The 19,949-nt window shown below is 44.4% G+C and overlaps 1 protein-coding gene and 1 long non-coding RNA gene across 2 annotated transcripts; both read left to right on the top strand.

Annotated features, from left to right (window-relative positions):
* Positions 1-3,260: 3,260 nt before the first annotated feature.
* Positions 3,261-5,074, top strand: LOC123140954 (uncharacterized). The gene is made up of 3 exons (XR_006470117.1): positions 3,261-3,583; positions 3,658-3,745; positions 3,819-5,074. It is a non-coding gene; the product is annotated as an uncharacterized lncRNA (long non-coding RNA).
* A 2,271-nt stretch (positions 5,075-7,345) lies between these two features.
* Positions 7,346-12,075, top strand: LOC123143333 (uncharacterized). The gene is made up of 10 exons (XM_044562215.1): positions 7,346-7,929; positions 8,016-8,060; positions 8,839-8,913; positions 9,697-9,747; positions 10,157-10,294; positions 10,378-10,497; positions 11,034-11,092; positions 11,183-11,238; positions 11,316-11,422; positions 11,532-12,075. The coding sequence occupies exons 1-10, from the start codon at positions 7,414-7,416 to the stop codon at positions 11,772-11,774; spliced, it is 1,410 nt and encodes a 469-aa protein (XP_044418150.1). The 5' UTR covers positions 7,346-7,413; the 3' UTR covers positions 11,775-12,075.
* Positions 12,076-19,949: the final 7,874 nt, after the last annotated feature.

The following is a 19,949-nucleotide window of genomic DNA, read 5'->3' as shown; positions in this document are numbered from 1 at the left end:
GGCATTGATGAAAGTAGCTAGAATCAACGGGGTCGAGATGCGCGGAACTAGCTAGCTAGTAGTACTTACTTTCGGGTATGTAAATCGCAGCTCCCCCGGAAGTCCCGGAGATTGTGCGGTGAATAGTTTCCAAACCCTGCGAGACAAAGAAAATAATTACTTGATATCAGGAAATGAACAAATTAGTTGCCGATATGGTGCGATAATGATCGATTGAACTTACTTCACGAGCATTTTAGTCATGTCTGCATTTTCCTCGGGATCTTTTCGTCTCGAGTCTAAGACGGTTACAAGTCCCTGCTCAAGCTTAATCTCTAGGAGAATATAGTGGAACCTGCATGCATGCATAACTCATCAATTACATTACTATAACCTCGAGTAATAAGGGAAACCAAATATGCACAAGACAGTAGCACTCACTTGAAGTTGTAAGGAAAGAGTATTGTATCTTTGTTTTGATTTATTAGCAACGATTTGAGCAAGTTGTCCTCGGTGTCTTTGGCATGAAATTTAACCGTAAATTCATCTATGAGACTTGTGTTAATGAACCCAATATCATAGATTTCTGCTTTCTGCATTCGACGATCTTCAATCTGCATGATATAGTGAGGGTAATCATATATACATGCAATGAAAGAGCTGAGCTATATATAGTGACTTAATGACACAAGTAGTACTTACAGACAGTAGCAAGTGACCGCTAATTTATCGAGGGCCTTTTGATTGAAAAACTGGAAGAACTCCTGAAATGGAATAGACAACAGATCAATTCCAACGAGGTCGTGCTCCTCTTTAACTCTCAGTTTTTCAATCAAAAGGCCCTCGATAAATTAACGGTCACTTGCTACTGTCTGTAAGTACTACTTTTGTCATTAAGTCTCTATATATAGCTCAGCTCTTTCATTGCATGTATGTATAATTATCCTTACTATATTATGCAGATTGAAGATCGTCGAATGCAGAAAAGCACAAATCTATGATATTGGGCTCATTAACACAAATCTCATAGATGAATTTACGGTTAAATTTCAAGCCAAAGAAACCGAGGCCAACTTGCTCAAATCATTGGTAATAAATCGAAACAAAGATAAAATACTCTTTCCTTACAACTTCGAGTGAGTGTTACTGTCTTGTGCGTATTCGGTTTCCCTTATTACTCGAGGTTATAGTAATGTAATTGATGAGTTATGCATGCGTGCGCAGCTTCCACTATATTCTCCTGAAGATTAAGCTTGAGCATGGACTAGTAACCGTCTTAGACTCGAGACGAAAAGATCCCGAGACCTATGCGGACATGACTAAAATGCTCAAGAAGTAAGTTCAATCGATCATTATCGCACCATATCGGCAAATTTTTGTTCATTTCCTGATATCAAGTAATTGTTTTCTTTGTCTCGCAGGGTTTGGAAGGTATTCACCGCACAAGCTCCAGGACTGCCGGGGGAGCTGCGATTTACATACCCGAAAGTAAGTACTACTAGCTAGCTAGTTCCGTGCATCTCCCGTTGATTCTAGCTACTTTCATCAATGCCATTTATAATGCTTCATTATCAGTTTGATTGACCTCTATTTCTCGTAAAGTGCTTGTGGCAGGAACAAGGGAATGATTACTGTGGATACTACGTCTGCGAGTTCATCTACAACGCGACGGCCAAGAATAAGCAGGGCTACTCTAAAAGACAATATGATGTGCGTAAACAATAATATTCAAAGTTTCATTTTATTACCATCATTTGTGGTGAGTTTCATTCATATATGTGTATTGACCCCTTTTTTCAAATTAGGTGTGGCAGATGCGGGATGAACTCCTACCATAAGATCGCATGAAAGCAATTCAAGAGGAATTGGCAGGATTCTTTCTTGATCACGTCATCAATAAAGCCAGAGAACACCATGTGGAAGTTGAGTTCAGATATTAGGGGATTGTAAGAGTTCTTATATTGTATATATGTAGCCGGTAGCGTCGGATAGATATACGAAAACTTGTTGTTCGCCCAATCTCTCGGAGAAGGAGAGGTCGATATCACTTCTCTCTGTATGCATATGTTCATGACGAACTTTTGTAGTTAATGGTTTTCTTCATTTGCTTACTAGCTAGCGTGTCGAGAGCCTCTCTATACGTATAGTACGTAGCGTCGACCAAGCACGGAGATAAGAGAGGACACTTCTCTCTATTAATTAATTAGCTACGTAACACAATATATGAAACACCTAAATTAACCATACAAACCCCCCAAAACCCCAACCCCCCCCCCCCCCCCTTCAGAAGAAAAAACAAAAACCCTAGCCCCTGAACCGCTGACGCGTGGTAGCTTATTGGTCCCGGTTGGTGCTACCAACCGGGACAAAAAGGCCCCCCCCCCTGCTAGGGCAAGCCGCAGCGGCCACGTGGAGCCCCATCTGTCCCGGTTGGTGTAAGAACCGGGACTAAAGGTATAGGGCTTTAGTACCGACCCTTTAGTCCCGGTTCCCCAACCGGGACAAATGGCACTTTTTCTACTAGTGAGAGGTCGTATCATCTATTTCATATTGTATATATGTAACAGGTAAATAGGTAAGGAACCCTTGTACCATAGCTTAGTCTACTCTAGCTTTTATTTGTTTGTAAGACTTCTCAGTTCAGTTCTTTAATAAAGGACTGTGAGGCTTTTGCCTCAAAGTATTCAATCGAAAAGAAAAATTCGCAAAACTTGATCCATGAGCTATCACGCACTATAGTTTATATTATGTTCTGATAAGCATCGACAATAAGATTACATTGATTATTGCTTTCCGGAGTATGAAGTTTGGACGTTAAAAAGCCATCTTAGTGTTCTTCATCTGATGGAAGAGTAGTGGTTCATGTAATAGTCCGTGAATGTTTTTTTTTGGAAAACACAAATATTTTTTAAGAAAAGTGAACGCTCTATTAAAATTGGAAATTTTTTGAAGGAGAAAGAACAAATGTTTTTTAAATATTGTGAATATTTTTTATTTTTTATGAACATTTGTAAATGCATTTTGTTCAAAAAATATGTTTTTTTAATTTCGACCAGTTTTAAAAAGTGTGAACATATATAAAATTGTATACAATTTTTAAACTATTTATACAATGTTGACTATTTTAGATGGCAACATATTTCGTGAATCCGGGCTATTTCCTGTGTCCGTGTATCCCTTCTTTCTCAGCCCCACGATCTTAATCCCGAGAATTAGCAGCCTTAGTGGTAATTTTACACTAACACGCCCACCCTCCAACTAAAACCTGCAATTTAATTTTGCAAGGATACCCTGACCGTGTGTGTGCCTCGTGCGCCGCCGCCGTCAAACTCCAGGCGTCTCTGATTTCCGTTGAGTTGATCCCGACGTCCACCGGCAGGCAGCCCATACAGGTAGCATCTTGATCCTGTATATGCTCCACTGCCACCACGGTTGATACGAACCTGACAAGCACCGGCAAGCGATCCATGCATGACTTCTCCGATCTAGACCCATCTCCTTTATAAGACTATATCCGGTGATGCTTTGCTGCAGTGGCGACTACAGATGAATAACTAGCAGGTACCACTTGCAATCAGACACACGAGGGCACCAAAAGTTTGAGGTAAAAACAAATTCGATCCTTGTGTATACATCCGTAAGTGTAGTTGAAGGCTAATATTGTAATCATGTGTGCAGCAGTATGGATCCTATGAATAACGTTCAAATGCATACGAGCCAGGGAGGATTTAGTACGCCCAAAAAGAACAGAGACATACCTCTCTTCGTAAGTCCAGTTTGCAATAAGAACAGAAACTACACATGAAGGTGCTTATTTTGGTTTATTCTTGATATTGCAGTCTTCGTCTTTTATGCCTGAATGTAATGAGCATCTGAAGCCTAAAGTGGGTATGACATTTGAAGGACTCGAGGCCGTGGAGAAGTTCTACAAGGAATATGCACATCAATCAGGTTTTGGTGTTCGCATTGGACAACAAAAAAAGATTGAGAATAAGGTGGTTCATACTAAGCGTTTCATGTGTAATAGAGAAGGATTCAAGGCAAAAGATAGTAAAGAGACTAATGACCCCTTGAGGAAAAGGCGTAAGCAGACAGATACGCGATGCGGTTGTGATGTCCATATCTTTGTTAGACTTTGTGGGGAGAACACCTACAAGATAGACTCACTGATTGAGCACCACGTTCATGGTCTTGTATCGCCGAAGAAGCGTCATTTGTCAGATCAAATCATAGAGTTAGTGAGAGGGCAAAAAATACTTTATACACATGTCATAAGGCAAGTATTGGAACGTCTCAGGCATACAGGCTCCTGCAAGTTAGTGATGGTGGAATTCCGAATGCTGGGTGCACAAAGAGGGACTTGCAGAATTACTACCGCGGACTCAGGTATAAAATCAGAGATGAAGATGCTCAAATGTTTGTGGCCCAATTAGCTAGAAAGCAGGAAGTGAATTCAGCTTTTTTCTATGATTTTGAGGTGAATGATGAGGGGGAGTTGGTGCGTGTGTTCTGGGCGGATGCCACAAGCAGGAAGAACTACAGTCATTTTGGTGATGTGATATCCTTTGATTCTACATACACCACTAATCAATACAACATCAAGGCATGGACTGCTTAACATCAAGTGTGTTGAACATTGAGGCGCCTTTGGACCAAATGATCCCTCCAGCTACCCAAAGCACTAGGCAAGACCAATATGAGGCTTTTATTGGTTGCAATATTCCAACTGAAGTTCATATACATCCGCCAATGGATGTTCGTACCGTGGGGAGATGCAAAAGAATAAAGCGAGGAAAGGAGATTAAGGAGGGGGTCGAAAAAATAAGGACAAAGAAGGGAAGGTAAAGGTTGCACGCTTGTGCAAGACGTGCAAGCAAATGGTGTTTCATGATAGTCGTAATTGTCTAAGCAAAAAAAGGAAAGGGAGTGTGATTGTGCAAGATATGCAGCCAAACGGTGCTTCCTGATACAACAAGTTGTCCAAGCAAAGAATAAATTTATCTATGTTATCATGTACATTTTGGTGTACTGAATTCATGTAATGGATTAGAATTTGTGTTATGTCAAATTTTTTTCTTGATTTATGACAAGTTTAATGCTTGTCAATGGCAACGGAATCTAGAAAATAATAATTATCCACTTGAGACGTTTCAAGAAACTATGCAAGCATGATTAAATTTCTGGTTTCTCTATAACTTGTGATGCTGTGCAGTGTCAATACATGCATATTTGTTGCCTCTTTATTTTTGTTCAGACCTGCATCGTCCAGGAGGACACAATGGAGTTAGTACATGTTCAGAAAATTTTACATAGTGACTTTTGCTTACGGTTTGATCTCAAAACTGTACGTAGCCATCCCTGGCCACTTCTGTACTTCAACAGCTTTACTGAACATATGCTTCGACCATATGAATCAGAAGGTCACTTATTTTTTGAACACATAACTGAATTAGTCTCTGAATTTTTTGGCAACAACAAAGAGAATAATTTTGGCCAAATGCCAAGCAAACTAACATGGAAAAGCTTAACCAATGCCTCTGATCTGAACAAGCCATTGCCATTCATTATACTGTAAATATTCAACAGTTTAGTGATACAAGCACTTGCATTAGTAATGTGCATGTCACTCGACCGAGTACAGCAACTCAGTATTTGCACTAGTACATCTGCTACAGCATACAACCTATTTTCTGTAGTTCTCGTCTACAGCTTCCTTTGAAGGAATCATAGCGGCCGGGGAAGGCCATCCAGGAGATGGCGCCTCATCAGAGATGCTTCGTCACCAGCGCGGAACAACGCCAGTTCGTGATGACTTCGCCATCGAGACCACCGTCCGGGCCTTCGTTGACGTCGCTGGTGGCCGTGGGGTTGCCATTGTCGTCGCCACTTGCTTCCATCGCCAGAGGACTTCTAGGGAATCGACCGGGCCATGGTTGCCGGCTTGCCGCTGTAGGAGACCTTCCGATTGGAATTTGATTTTGGAGGAGATGCGGCGGATTGGGCAAAGAGGATTTGGAGGCGCACAACTAGGCATTGGGTTGGGGATCTTGCGTCAGATGTAAAAACGAGGGCTCTTTTGTGAATAATAATGGTTTTAAGTTAGAAAGCGGGCGGGTAAATGTAAAAAGAGGCTTGGCTGCATGTGAGGTGCAAGATTAAGATCGTGGGGCTGAGAAAGAAGGGATACACGGACACGGGAAATAGCCCAGATTCACGAGATATGTTGCCTTTTTAGATAGAGTTTGTTGTTTGGTCGGGAAGACTTTTTTTTAATTTTTTAAGCTTGGCCCAAAACAAACACTTCCTGTACAGAGAGAACATACACTCTCCTTTCCTTAAAAAGAGAGGCATGCATGAAAACTCGTCTCCTTTATTGTTCCCATTCTCAAGTCTCCCTGCTGCCCAGCACCGCCGCCTAGGCCCGCATCGCCTAGCCTTCCCACACTGGCCGAGAAGACACAACCGAGCATCTCCAGCCTTACCGAGCAAACCTCCATTGCCCTACCCCACGCTCGTTGCTCTTATCTCTTCGTTTTCTGCCGCATATCAACGCCATGGACACCGAGCCGCTGCTCACCTCCACCTCGCGCGTTGTGCAACTCCTGGAAAGCAATGGCGCCATCTCCTCCGACTTCGCACGATCTGCAGTCCAGCTACGGTTAAATTAGCCTCATTCTCTTCTTTTCTTATCTCTTTGCCACACTTTTCTTCCTTATCTCTTTGTCACACTGTTTGGAATCCCTAATTCTTTGCTTCTCGCTATTTCCTTATCTCTTTGTCACACCGTTTGGAATCCCTAATTCTTAGCTTCTCCTTATTGATATCCTAGAAAAATCAAAGAGTGGGATAGTTGGATATAAAGCAGCAATGTGGGACTATTGAATAGGTGAATCAATTCCCTCAAAAAAATAAAGAATAGGTGAATCAACACTGAGTTATAAACGTCAGATGAGCTAGCTTGTTTATTCAGGTGTGCATGTAGGCTAGGAGAAGCAAACACATGCATGCATGGTAGCACGTCTGCGTCCGTGAAGGATGCAAACATCAGCCAACCCGATTTTAATCTAACAAAAAAATGCTTCGGTACAGGCAGGTTACGTAGGAAACAAAGGAATTTACATGTGACTCGCCACTAAATTCATTACCACAAAATATGCTGTCATGGAAATTACATTTATTTTTCTTATTTTAACGCATTTTATTTTTTCTGGGACCTGTGTATGCCTATCCTTATTTTTTACTACTCATACGTGGTTCAATGTGGAGTTGTTTGCAGAAAAGAAAACTCCCAAGGACCAAACCGCCATCAGGGTTTCCTAATAAATAGCCGTCGAACCATCTCCCTTTTTCCATCCGGCACCCTCCACAAGTTTCTTCTCCACGCCCCCCGCGAGTTAGCGGAATTGCCACGCGACTCCTCCCGCCGCGACCGCGATGGAGCCACCCGCACCCGGTTCACAACCACCGGTCGAGGAGGAGGACCGCGTCGAAGAACCGGCCTCCAACGCCTCCTCCAATGGGGATGGCGCCCCGACCGCTGCTGCGCCGCCACCTCCCCCCGCGACGCCCCTCCACCTCGACCAGGCCGGAGGCGGCGCCGACGGGTCGACCTCCGCCACGGTGGTGGACCCCCGGAAGGGCAAGGAGACGCTGTTGCCCAGGGACATTCCTCCTCCTCCGAGCCCCGCGGACTACGCCGGCGGCGGCGCCGATGGGTCGAGCTCCGCCGCGGCGTGGGTCGAAAGGAAGGGCAGGCTGGCCGCCGTTCCCTTTCCGGCACCTTTTCCCCCAAGCTCCGCGGGCAGCATCCCCGACTTCGGAGCCGGGGGGTCAAGCTCCTCGGCGGGGAGGAGGATGGTGGTGCCGAGGGATGCGACGGGGTCGTTCGACTACATGCAGGTGGTACGAGAGGGGCAGTCGGTTGTCATCGAGGAGGGCGAGGAGGAGCAGGTGATTGGGCTTCGCGATGTTCTTTCTTGGAGTTTTGGAGTTACTGGAGTGCGTTCTTGAACGTTTCTTGGTTTCTTCTCGAGCAGGTGGAATCGCCTCACGCCAAACACGCGCTCCCGGGAAAGGAAAAGGTATAGCCTGAATCTGGTCTTCTTGCTTGCTCGCCTGAATCTGGTCTTCTTGCTTGCTCGCCTGAATCTGATCATTTTCTTGTTCGGGGTGTGGAACTGTGATCTCTTCAGTTTGTTGAAATCTTGGGGATGTTTTAGAGTAATACAAGCTGAATCTGGGACAAATGCTGGGGACAGTTTGATTAGGTATCTCATGATTATGACTCGGGGTTCTTCTTGCGGCGCAGTGTGAATTTAGAGACGAACGGGCATCTTGTTGTGATTATTCGAAACTGTTCAAGATTTAGCTGTCCAATCTTGTGCTTGTTGATTCTTCTATTCAGTGTGATGACATATTTTGCTGCAAGTGGAAAATGTGAGGAGATTTGAGGATCATGTTGTGGCAGTGGTGTCTGCGATACTTTGGCAAGATATCCTGAAGCCAAAATGAATCAGTTTTCGGTATAAATGAATCGTATTATAGGAGAAGTTAATCTCAATGCTTGCACTGGATTACTTAACTTGATGTACATTATCTAGATCCTCGGCCACTTTTATGCAAAAGTGTTTGATCTCTTACTCCACCCTGGAGTTTGGTCGAGAAGTTTGGGCCTTTGGCCATCTGTTACCTGAATGTTTGAATCTGACAACGAAGCCTCGAAAGTCGAAACTCAGTTCATATAGAAATCGGCAAGAGTATACAGGATTTGGACACCTCCACATTTTTCAATCATGTTAGTCCTTTCACCTTGCTAATAGTACAAAATGTGTGAATCCTGATGCTAACTCTGTGGAGTAGGAGAAACTACGACAAGTCAAGGTGAGACCCAGGCCTGAAAAGGGGAAATCACCCTGGAGTTGGCTCAAGAACAAGGTATGACCCGAATCTTATTTAATCTTCGCACTTGTGATTCTTGGGTGGTATGACCATATGATCATTCTTGTACTTACCTATTTTATGTGCATAGAAACTGGAATTGGGATTCTTGATTTCTGTTTATTTCATGTTAATTCTGGACCTGTTAGTTTAATCAAGGCAAGAAATCTTGGTTTGAGCATCATGTGGTGTCCTAGAGTAGAGGAGGAATCTAGGGCAAATGTTGGCGGCAGTACACACGTCCTTGTTGCTTGTGGGTCTTTCCGAAATCTGGCATCGTATTTTGAAGCGGATGGCTATTTTGTTGAAATTGCTGTCTGTAAAATTTGTGGAAATCTCGAGGTCATGTCCTGATTACTGCAATATTTTCGTAACAGAGCCTGAAGTTGAATGTGCAATCTTCCTTCGTAAACAAATATTGCTATCAGAAGATTTAGTCTAGACATTAGTTCAAGACCGCATAACCAAACATAATTTCTGTAAATCGTTTGTCATTTACATGCAAAATCTCTGATCACTTCAGGATTTGGTTGAGAAGTTTCGCCATTTGGTTGATTGGTACCTCGAACTCTTTCAGAAACCTCAGAATATAATTTCATTTAATAGTTGCCGAAAATAAAGAGCTTTGGACTTGAACGTTTGTGGTCTTGCTATTACGTTCTTGTTTTTTTTTTTTACTGGGAAAAGGAAAATGCTCGCCTTCTTGTTGATTTTGTACAATTGTAAGACTGGCAGGATGTATGGACTTTAACTTCGTTTTCTTCATTTCTTGTCAAATAGATTTTTTGTAGAGAAGGAAGGCAAATATGTTCGGAACATGTCCAGCACCAGGTTTGTCTCCATTTTGCCTAATGTGATGTTCAAATTTTAAGTGCGTGGAATTACAGGATGATGTCCTAGATCACAAGATACTTTGATTCATGGTTCCATATGATGAACTGTTCAGAAGGATTATTTTCTCTTTTATGGATACTAAATTGTATGTTAATTCTTGGTTGTGATAGTTTGATGGAAGCTGAATCGTACTTGTACTGTTTTTGAGTTTATCAGACAATAACATATATGTTCTTCTTTTCTTACTGAACAGCAATAGATCAATATCGGTGATGGGATTATATATGATAGTGGTTTCAAAAACCAAAAATTGGAATAAAAACAAACTTTCCATCACATTTTTAGATATGTTCTTTCCATGTTCTACGCTGTAATTTGAATTCTCGTATTTGTGTGGTTGTTGCAGACACAACCCATCTCTGAAGTAAGGAATCGTTATATGGTTTCTTCTAATGGGATGAACAGTCTTGATGGCTATTCAGAATTTAGACCGGTGATTGGAGATGGGGAGTGTTTCTACAGGAGCTTCATATTTTCCTACCTAGTAATTGCCCTCCTCTCTTTTTTCTTAGCATATGATGTAGGTTTAGTTAGTTAACTTTCTCTGTTTATGCGAATGTACAACAGGAGCAAGTTATTGATAGGCCGGACACAGATGAGGAACGCCGTCTCCTTGATGTTGTTGAAACAGCGTCTGCACGACATGCAGATCTTCGATGGAACTCTAAGTTTCCCAGGACCAGCAGAGTAAGTTCTCGCCTTCTCCATATTTGTTCTTTCTTGGATAAACATGCTTGCAATTGCAAGGGATGATGATTCTCTTCAGGTTACAAAGTACACTTCAAGCAGCATCTGGCATCTCACTCTCTTTGTTTGTCATTTGCAGGAGATGCATAATTGCTTAACAGTAGTGGCATGCCGTCACAGTTTTAGACAATGTTGGCACAAACTCAAATTTGAAGCTTATTGTGAAGTTAACAACCTGATTGTAACAACGACCTTAAGAGAAATTTACTTGCAAAGGAAGAACCGCAATATAATGGGGAAATAACATAACTTTATGCTTGTTTGAGCACTGCAACAATGCGCACCTTCTGGTTATTATTGTACAGCCACCTCACTGTTCTGTTACTATGCTATAGTATATGTGCAATGACTGAAGCTTCTCAGGGAGTTGTCTTAGCTGTGTTCTTTAATATGCTGCTTTTGATCAGTATTCTGTATGTATTATTTGTAATGGTATGATTTTCAACTGTGAATAATTGAGTCGCTGATTCTTTCAGGCATTTAAGAAGCTGCTTGAGAAAGTAAAGAGATGGAAGAACACGGAATCAACTAGCAGGTTTTTGTTTCTCTTGGTTTTCTGCAATTCCATCAAAGTATTATAGATGAATGCATTCTATCTCACTGACATAATATGTGCCATTTTTAGTTTCCGTAAAGAGGAACTTCTCAAGTTCTTCACCACATATGATAAGACGCAAGACAGTGAGAAAAAACACCCTTGAACTTACATTTCCTTCTGTTCATCGTAATTCATGTTTCTGACACATTTTATTGGTTAGTTTTTGCTTTCCTCAGATTACTAGTAGCTATCCAGATATGCTCGCACAGTGCGGAGTATGTACCGCATATACCAAATGTCGCCAGTGGAGTTTACAGTCTAAAAGTTGTCAGTATCAGCATCCCTTTCGTTACATTAACTCGTGCTGAATTTCCAGTGCATCCATATTGTTGGATACATGGCACTCATTTTACCTGACTTCTTGTTGCACAAACAGTGGTGCTTTCTGTACGTCACTCCAGCTCGTGTGGAATCGGAAGGTCTTATGATGAGGGCCTTGGCCAGCGCGCTTGACGTAACCCTCATAGTGGAAACATTCCAAGGAGGATATGCTCGAGATATATACACTGGTCCTGGAGTTCCCCGTCCGGCTGTGACCCTGCTGTACAATGGTAATCACTACGACATCATCTACCCACACGCTCCTCCTTCCGAGAGTTCAAGTCATCAGGCTTCCTAGATAGAACATCCTGGTGATCAGAGTTCAATTCAACAGACTTCCTAGAGAGAACATCCTGCTGATCAGAATTCAAGTCAACAGATTCCTCCGGATTAAAGTTGTGTTGGGATGCTGCCGTTGAATGAGAGTGTTGCTGAGTTTAGTTGTAGAGTAGATCCACTGATGAAGTTGGGGTAGGCATAGCATATACTTGTGCATTCTTCTTCTGTTGGCTGGTATACGAGTGAATGTTCTGTGATCACATTCGAACTTCTTAATTGTGTTTTTGAAATTTGAACATGGGCATGATATCAGCTGGTCCTTTCTGTATGTTCTGGAAGACACAAATATTGCTCTTGTTTGGACATCTTTGGTGGCTTGCCGTTTTGTTTACAGCAATGTGGATGATGAAAATATCCTAGTTTTCTCATTTATATTAGTCACTTAAACAAGGCTGGGTTAAGTTGTGTTGTTCTGCTGCTGATGGCAATACAAGCCAATAGATGTCACATGCTTAAATTCAACAGATTTTGCTAGGTTAATGTTGAGTTGGGGCTGCTGCCTACCTACCAATACAGTAATGAAGCAGAGATACTTGTGTATTCTTTCTTGTGTTGGCACATTACATAGTGCTGGTGCCACTGGATTGATCAGTTGGCAATATACAGGGATGAATACAACCGTTTAATTAGTTTCTGTGATTGGTTTATTTGCGATTCTTTCTATCTCTGTTGGTTACCCTTCTTGTGTCTGAACCTGTATGATAATCCAATATATTTTCCAGGAATGGCTTGGGAACCTGTTTGAGTCCCAACTTGGTGCCCTTTTTTTTTGGCTTTACATTGCGATGTAATCCAATATATTTTCTATCTCTGCTGGTTACCCTGCTTGTATCATCCACGGCAGACATCAACATTCAGACGACGACGGAAGAGAAGAAGAAGAAGGAAAATGGATCAACTGTATTGGCACCAGACATCTACACCTGGAGGCTTCAGACCTGCAGCAGTCCTGAGATACATTCATCTTCAGATTGGATTGGATCCAAGTGAAAGGATTCCAGATGTCATTTACAGAGCGGGACAGCTTCCTGAAGAGCATACGTTCCAATATATCATTGCTCATCTTCCTAGTTCTGATCCCCGTTGGAAGAAACTACTGGGATAGAACAGCTTTTTCTATACCATACGACCTTTGCACTAGTTAGATAAATTGCATCAAATCGGAGAGACTGAACCACACACGGACAAGAAAGATCTCTGAACTCTGATATAATCAAAAGTTACATCAAGGACGTGGTTGGTTGCTTGCATCCCCCATGCAGCCTCCGGGAGACCAAATTCGCCCATTTGGTTAGCTGGGTTGCATTGAAATTTTGGCCTGGACGAACCTCAAAGCACCGCTTGCCAGCCCCGGAGAAACCCCCGAATCGGCAGGGAGCCAAGCTCTCCATGTGCATGGAGGGGAACGTGGCGCCGTCGAACTTGTGCGAGCAGAGAGATGGCGCGAGCTCGCACGCGTCCCCAAAAAATAGGTGGGAGTAATTTCGTCACCTCTCGCCAATTGCCTCGGGCCGGCGGCAGCGATCCTTCTTCCTCCTCTAGCGTGGTAGATATTGTTCTTGTTCGGTTAGTTTTGATACTAACCATTGTAGGCAATGACCGAGAAAGAGTGTAAGGGCATTTCCCTACTTTGTGTTTTGGATGATGATGACAACCCTTTGTTGGTCTAATCTTGTGCTAAGTGCTTCAGGTTCTCGGTGTTTAGGCTTACATCGGATAGCTATTCTCTCTGGAAGGAAAAGATGGAAGACGGAGTTTTCTACGCTTTTTATCTCTTTGGTCGTAGGGAACCCGTACTATCAAGAGGGAATCCACATTGGAAGGAATTGGGGAATCTTTTCACGTACACTTGCCTCACCCCTCTCTTGCCTTCCTTAGTTTTGAGAGAGAGAGTGTTTCACTTCTTGTCTTACTGCTTGCTGTGGTTTCCCAGCGGTTGTACCGCTCGCTGGAGCGGTTGTACCGCTGGCTCTTGGCACTTTCCAGTCTTGATCGAGCGGTTGTACCGCTGCTTCCGGGCGGTGGTACCGCCACCATGCTCAGCAAAGACTGCGGCGGTGGTTCCGGCCAAGCACCGCCCAAGTACCGGTCAAACTTCTGTTTTGATGCGGTACTCGGGCGGTGGTGGCCCGGTTGGTCCGGTCGTTCCCTTCTTACCGGTACCACCGGTGGTTTGAGCGGTTCTACCGCTCAGGACTTAGCCGCCCAAGCGCTCAAGACCGAGCGGTTGCACCGGTCCTGTACCGCTCGACTATCGCACTCAGGGGTGACTCCCTACTGTTTCAATGTGGTGGTTGAGCGGTGGCTGGGCGGTTGTTCCGGTTGTTCTCATGAACCGGTACTACCGCCTGGTCGCCCGGTTGTACCGCCTGGTAGGTTTCTGCTGGTAAACCATGAGTCCCGGTTGTACCGAGACAAGGACCGGTTGTACCGCTGTAGTACAAAAATCGCAGTAACGGTTGGATTTTTAGGGTTGCTATATAAGGGTGGTTCTTCCACCTACCACATTCACCTCTTACCTCTCTCACTCCACCATTAATGCTACTCAAGCTTTCTTGCCCGATCTCTCTCTCTAGCTACTCAAACTTGTTGATTTGCTAGGGATTGCAGGAGGAGACCTAGATGTACACTTCCACCAAAGGATATTTGCTTCCCCATACTTTCTTGTGTGGATTTTGTTACTCTTGGGTGTTTGAGCACCCTAGACGGTTGAGGTCACCTCGGAGCCATATTCCATTGTGGTGAAGCTCCGTGGTTTCGTTGGGAGCCTCCAATTCGGTTGTGGAGAGAGCCCCAACCTTGTTTGTAAAGGTCCGGTTGCCGCCTTCAAGGGCACCAATAGTGGAATCACGGCATCTCGCATTGTGTGAGGGCGTGAGGAGAATACGGTGGCCCTAGTGGCTTCTTGGGGAGCATTGTGCCTCCACACCACTCCAACGGAGACGTACTTCCCCTCAAAAGGAAGGAACTTCGGTAACACATCCTCGTCTTCACCGGCTCCACTCTTGGTTATTTCGTGCCTTTACTTGTGCAAGCTTATTTGTTATATCCCTTGCTTGCTTGTGTGCTTGTTGTTGTTGCATTATATAGGTTGCTCACCTAGTTGCATATCTAGACAACCTACTTTGATGCAAAGTTTAAATTGGTAAAGAAAAGCTAAAAATTGTTGGTTGCCTATTCACCCCCTCTAGTCAACTATATCGATCCTTTCAATTGGTACCAGAGCCTCGTCTCTTTATTAAGGACTTCGCCGTCCGAAGAGTATGGTTGACACCGTAGACGGTGCGGAGGAGCACTCCGGTGTGAAATCCGGTCTCGTCTACGGCCGATGGGGGAACCGCGGTCTCTCGTGAGGAATTCAATGTGGCTTTGGACACATTGAAAACCTCCATGACGACCGAGGTTGAAAGCATGTTTAATAAATTCCTAGAAGGGCTTAAACTATCCACCGCACCGATGAAAGTGGGTGATCCCACTAACAAGGTGACGGATGCTAACTCCGACAAGGGGGAAGCTACTAGTGAAAAGGCTCCTTCTTCTAGTGGTAAAAATGGCACCGGCATCTTTGCCCATGTGGAACCTCCACTTGTTTACGGTGGACCGATTCCTTCCACCCATTTGAATCATGCCGGTCCTCCCCCTAAGATTGTGAAAAATGAGGACTTTGATTCTTGGGTTTATCGCTTTAAGCGTCATTTAAATCATGTGAATACTAATCTTTGGAGAATCATTGAAGAAGGTTTCTATCCACATGACCGAATCAACTTCACCCCTAGAGAAGCCGCGGATAATCAATTCAATGAGAATGCTCTCTTCATCATCCAAGATGCAATTCCACCCGAAGATCTTCCTCATCTTCGGCTTTTTGCCATGGCCAAAGATGCATGGCATTGTGTTGTTTCCCTCTACAGGGGAAGCGCAAGCATTCAACGCTCCAACTATGAAGTGGTGCAAGATGAAGCCGATGAGTTTGCAATGAAAGAAGATGAAGAACCTCGTGAGCTTTATCGGAGAGTAACCAAACTCACGGCCTCACTCTGAGATCATGGGAGCAAGGACACGGATGACAATTGGATCAAGCACAAATTCCTCAAGGCAATGATGCCTTACCACAAGGCCATGTCCTCCATCATTCATCAAAGGCCGGACTTCCACACCTTGTCCTCAAGTGAAGTGTTGGATGAGTTTGTGGCTATGATCATCTTGGACAAGACCGCCGACAATGCGGTGCTACGTTCTCAAAGAGCAAAGAAGCCCAACCTTGCATTGAAGGCCAAGGTTAGTGTGGAAGAAGAGGAAGAAGAGGAAGAAGAGGAGAGCAACCCCGAAGATACAAAGTATGCCTATCATGAACACATGGCTCTTGCTTCAAGGCAATTTTGGAGCAAGAAGAACACAAGGCCCAACATCAACAAGAACAACTCAAGTGGCGCGAAGGTCAAGCAACGAGTGAGGACTTGCTATAATTGTGGCAATGTGAGCCATTTTGTTGCGGAATGCCCTTATGAGAAGAGGGAGGACAATGGTGGCAAGCTCATCTGAAAGGACAAGGCCAAGTCTTTCCCCAACAAGAGCAACTTCACCAAGAAGACTCCTCCCAAGGCGTTGGTGGTCCAAGAAGAGTACAATGAGGATGATGATGATGATGATGAAGAAGATGGTGAGTCGGTTGCCATGGCCTCCGTTGCCATTGCGACAACTCCACGAGTGTCTCTCTTCGACTCACCCAATGAGAGCATCACCGCCAAGTGCCTCATGGCTAAAGCCACCAACAAGGTAACTCCCAACATCAAAACTACCATCATTAATAATCCTTCTTTGACGGATTGCATTGATGAACATGATGGATCTAATGTGGAGGAGAATGAGTTTGAGTCTTTTATGAGTAAACTCAAGGGTAAATCCAAGAAGCACTTCGTTGCTCTCTTGGAACAACTTGGTGAAGCCAATGACATGATCGAGGCTCACGAAGATACCATCTCTAAGATGGAGGGGCATAGTCGTGACTATGCCGATGAGATTTCGGATCTTTCCAATGCTCTTGAGGAAGAGTGTGGTCTTCATTTGGCTCTTGAGGAGTCACACAACGATGATCATGCTAAATTAAAGAAAGATCTTGATCATGCTCTTGTTGTCTCTCGCGTGCTAACCTCCGAGAAGGCCAAGCTTGGGGTTGATCTTGCTAGACTCAAAGAGGAGTTTGACTTACTTGACAAGGTTCACAAGGTCTTGAAGGGTGCTCATGCTAGCCTCAAAGAGTCTCATGATCAACTCCAAGTAAAGCTAACCAAGGAGAAAGCCATATTTCCTCATATGGTCTTAATTGATAATGCAAATGCTACTAACCCGTGTTGTGAGCATGTGCATCTTGTTGAGGAGAATGCTAAGTTGAAGGAGCAACTTGAGAAAGGCCTTGTGTCTTGCATACAAAGCGAGAAGAACCTCAACGACCTTTTGAGCAATCAAAAGGAAGTTGTGGCCAAGGAAGGGATTGGGTACGCGCCCAAGTCCAAGAACAAGAAGAAGAATGACAAGGCCAAACGACCTCCCCCTCTCAAGCAAACCTTTGTGAAGGAGGGAGAGGGTGATACTAAGGAGAAGAAGAAGAACACCGTGAAGGGTGGTGATGCCAAGAAGGGCAACACTTCCCTTCCCAACAAAGCCGGCGACTTTAACCCTTCTTATGTGTTGTGTCGTGCTAGTGATGGACATGTTTATGCCAAATTTGTTGGTTCTCCTTATGAGTACATGGAATGGTCTATTTGGGTTCCGAAGACCCTTGTTACTAACATCAAAGGACCCATTACAAAATGGGTACCTAAAACCAAGCATTGATCTCTTGTAGGTGTTTGCTTTCGGTGGGGGATCATGGTTGCTCTATAGTGGAGCCACTAATCATATGACCGGAAGCAAGGACTTGGTGGTGGACGTTCACAAGATTCCATCTATGCCCACCAATGTCGAGTGGGGTGATGCCTCGTCCTCTAAGGTATTGGGGCTTGGCAAGGTTGTCATTTCTCATGATCTCACGATCGAGAAGGTCATGCTTGTTGAGTCCCTTGCATACAATTTACTTTCCGTTTGTCAACTTGCACTCATGGGCTTTGCCACTTTCTTTGATGTTGATACCGTGGCCCTCTTGTGGAGCAAGACTCTTAAAGTAGCCTTTGTTGGGCATGTCGAGAACAGTCTCTATGTGATTAACTTTTCGGAGTGACCCACTAAGACCGCGACATGCCTAATGGCTAAAGTTGACGTGGGATGGCTTTGGCATCGCCATCTAGCCCATGTCAATATGAGATCTTTGCAAAGTCTTCTCAAGGGGGACCATGTCCGTGGACTAACAAATGTTAGTTTTGCTAAAGATCGTGCATGCAGTGCTTGTATCGAAGGAAAGCTACATGAAAAGACTCACCCTCCCACGACTATCATTTACTAGAAGAGGCCTTTGGAGCTCCTTCACTTGGATGTCTTTGGGCCTCCATCCTTTGATAGCCTTGGGGATAGAAAGTATTGCTTGGTGATTGTGGATGACTATTCAAGATACACTTGGGTATATTTCTTCAAGAAGAAGAACGAGACCCAACAAACCGTCATTGACTTTGCAAATGAAGCCCAACGTCAACACAATGCAAAGATCTTGACAATAAGAAGTGACAACGGCACCGAGTTCAAGAACTACACCTTGGATGAGTTTCTTAGTGATGAGGGAATCAAGCATCAATATTCCGCACCTTACACCCCTCAACAAAATGGTGTAGCGGAGAGGAAGAACCGGACGTTGATGGATGCGGCAAGAACCATGATGGCGGAGTTCAAGTCTCCATACAACTTTTGGGCCGAAGCCATCAACACCGCGTGTCATGCATCAAATCGGCTCTATCTCTGCAAAGGCTTGAACAAGACTCCTTATGAGATACTCACCGGTAACAAGCCCAACCTCAAGTACTTTCGGGTGTTCGGGTGTAAGTGTTTCATTCTCAAGAAAGGTGTTCGTTTGTCTAAATTTGAGGCTAGAGCTTATGAGGGCATATTTGTTGGTTATGCTACAAACTCTCATGCTTACCGTGTCCTCAATAAGTCCACGGGACTTATTGAGGAGACGTGTAACATGGAGTTTGATGAGAATAATGGCTCCCAAGTGCAGCAAAGTGGCACTTGTGATGTAGGTGATGAAATTCCTCCTCAATCCATAAGAAGAATGGGAGTTGGTTTTATCCTACCCATTGAGGAACACTAGTAGAAAAGAGGGCTTTGGTTTAGGCCGGGTCAGCCCATTAGTCCCGGTTCAGTCCAGAACCGGGACCCATGGGGGCACTAGTCCCGGTTCGTGAGGCCAGGGGCCTGCCAGGCCTTGTGGGGGCATTGGTCCCGGTTTGTCTGGCTCCTTTGGTCCCGGTTGGTGGGACGAACCGGGACCAATGGGCCTCGCTCTTGGCCCACCACCATTGGTCCCGGTTGGTGGCTTGAACCGGGACCACAGGCTGCCCTTTAGTCCCGGTTCATGCCACGAACCGGGACCAATGAGGTGCCTATATATACCCCTCGCCCGCGAGCAGAGCACTGGAGTGCTCTGTTTTTCTCTGGCCGGCGAGGGGAGGGCTTTGTGGTGCTCTACCTCACCTCCTATGCACATGAGGTGTTCGATGAAATGCCCGAGCCACACTAGTTAAGCTTTCTCGTCTCGAAGCTCGACCTCAAAGCTCCATTTTCCTCGAGATTTGTCTAGGTTTAGCGGCCCGTCACGTCCCATTCCCGTCTTCACCGCCGTCGATCGCCCGCGCCGATCTCGTCGCCGGCACCACCGTGGTGAGCCTCTTGTTCTTATCTTCTTTCTGAAAGAAAAAATTCTTACTTTAGATAGATACTTGTCTAATTTTCTTACTATTTTATTGCTTGTTATTATATAGTGCGATGGTTTTGGTATCCGCCCCCGTCGGCCCTCGTCCTGTCTATGATTCGGATGTGGTATATATTATCTTTATAACTATTGGTTCATTTATTGTTTATGAAAATTATGCCGACCAACGTGACATAGATTTTATTTATCTAGGAGGTATGTGAACCGGAAATTCCAACCGACCCTATTGTCGAGAGGTTAAATTTAGTTGAAGAAGAAAACAATTTCTTGAAG

This window comes from Triticum aestivum, chromosome 6D (genome assembly GCF_018294505.1).
Source record: "Triticum aestivum cultivar Chinese Spring chromosome 6D, IWGSC CS RefSeq v2.1, whole genome shotgun sequence".
Taxonomy (NCBI): domain Eukaryota; kingdom Viridiplantae; phylum Streptophyta; class Magnoliopsida; order Poales; family Poaceae; genus Triticum; species Triticum aestivum.
Note: the sequence above shows the minus strand (reverse complement) of the source record. Positions and strands in the feature narration are given on the sequence as shown.